This window comes from Coturnix japonica, unplaced genomic scaffold, assembly GCF_001577835.2.
Source record: "Coturnix japonica isolate 7356 unplaced genomic scaffold, Coturnix japonica 2.1 chrUnrandom606, whole genome shotgun sequence".
In the NCBI taxonomy this organism is placed as follows: domain Eukaryota; kingdom Metazoa; phylum Chordata; class Aves; order Galliformes; family Phasianidae; genus Coturnix; species Coturnix japonica.
The window spans coordinates 69,430-70,809 of NW_015439979.1; the positions used below are offsets into that span (position 1 = coordinate 69,430).

The following is a 1,380-nucleotide window of genomic DNA, read 5'->3' on the forward strand; positions in this document are numbered from 1 at the left end:
ATGGGATCTATAGGGTTCTATGGGGTTCTATGGGGATCTATGGGGTTCTATGGGGCTCTATGGGGCTCTATGGGGTTCTATGGGGCTCTATGGGGCTCTATGGGGTTCTATGGGGCTCTATGGGGTTCTATGGGGTTCTATGGGGCTCTATGGGGTTCAATGGGGCTCTATGGGGCGCTATGGGGCTCTATGGGGCTCTATGGGGTCTATGGGGCTCTATGGGGTTCTATGGGGTTCTATGGGGATCTATGGGGTTCTATGGGGATCTATGGGGCTCTATGGGGCAACTTATGGGGCAGGGAGGCACTTATGGGGTCACTTATGGGGCAGGTGACCACTTATGGGGCTCTATGGGGCACTTATGGGTTCCTATGGGGTTACTTATGGGGCTGAAGATCATTTATGGGGCTCTATGGGGCACTTATGGGTTCCTATGGCATCACTTATGGGGCGGGGAACCAATTATGGGAGTCTATGGGGCCATTGATGGGGCTGGAGATCACTAATGGGGCTCTATGAGGCCACTTATGGGGCAGGAGTCTCTATGGGTTCCTATGGGGATCTATGATGCCCTATGGAATTCTATGGGGCTCTATGGGGTTCTATGGGATCTAAGGGGTCTATGGGGCTCTATGGGGTTCTATGGGGCTCTATGGGGCTCTATGGGGTTCTATGGGGCTCTATGGGGATCTATGGGGTTCTATGGGGCTCTATGGGGCTCTATGGGGCAGCTATGGGGCAGAGCTCACCATGGCCCCATAGATTCTGTCCAGCATCGCTCCCAGTTCAGCCTCCGACATCGCGGGATCCGAACTCAGCGCCAGCAACGTCACACTGTAAAGGGGGACCCATAGAAACCCCATAGAGACCCATAGAGACCCATAGAGACCCCATAGGGACCCATAGAGACCCATAGAGACCCCATAGAGACCCATAGGGACCCATAGAGACCCCATAGGGACCCATAGAGACTCATAGGGACCCATGGAGACCCCATAGAGACACATATAGACCCATAGAGACCCCATAGAGACCCATAGAGACCCATAGGGACCCATAGGGACCCCATAGTGCCCCACAGAGACCCATAGAGTCCCATAGAGACCCCATAGGGACCCATAGGGACCCATAGAGACCCATAGAGACCCATAGAGACCCATAGGGACCCATAGAGACCCATAGTGACCCCATAGAGACCCATAGAGACCCATAGAGACCCCATAGAGTCCCATAGAGACTCATAGGGACCCATAGAGACCCCATAGAGACCCATATAGCCCTATAGAGATCCCATAGAGACCCATTGAGACTCCGCCCACTTTCAGCCCCATCCAATCCCCTTCCATCCCCTCCCTTAAGCCCCGCCCCCTTTCCCACCCA

The 1,380-nt window shown here is 54.4% G+C and overlaps 1 protein-coding gene across 1 annotated transcript in view; it reads right to left on the minus strand.

Moving 5' to 3' along the window:
• FUZ (fuzzy planar cell polarity protein) overlaps window positions 1-1,380 on the minus strand; it is a 28,660-nt gene that overhangs the window by 23,510 nt on the left and 3,770 nt on the right. The window contains exon 2 of the mRNA XM_015850959.2: window positions 750-834. Within this exon, the coding sequence (XP_015706445.1) occupies window positions 750-800 (51 nt within the window). The 5' untranslated portion in view covers window positions 801-834. The remainder of the gene's footprint in view (window positions 1-749; window positions 835-1,380) is intronic.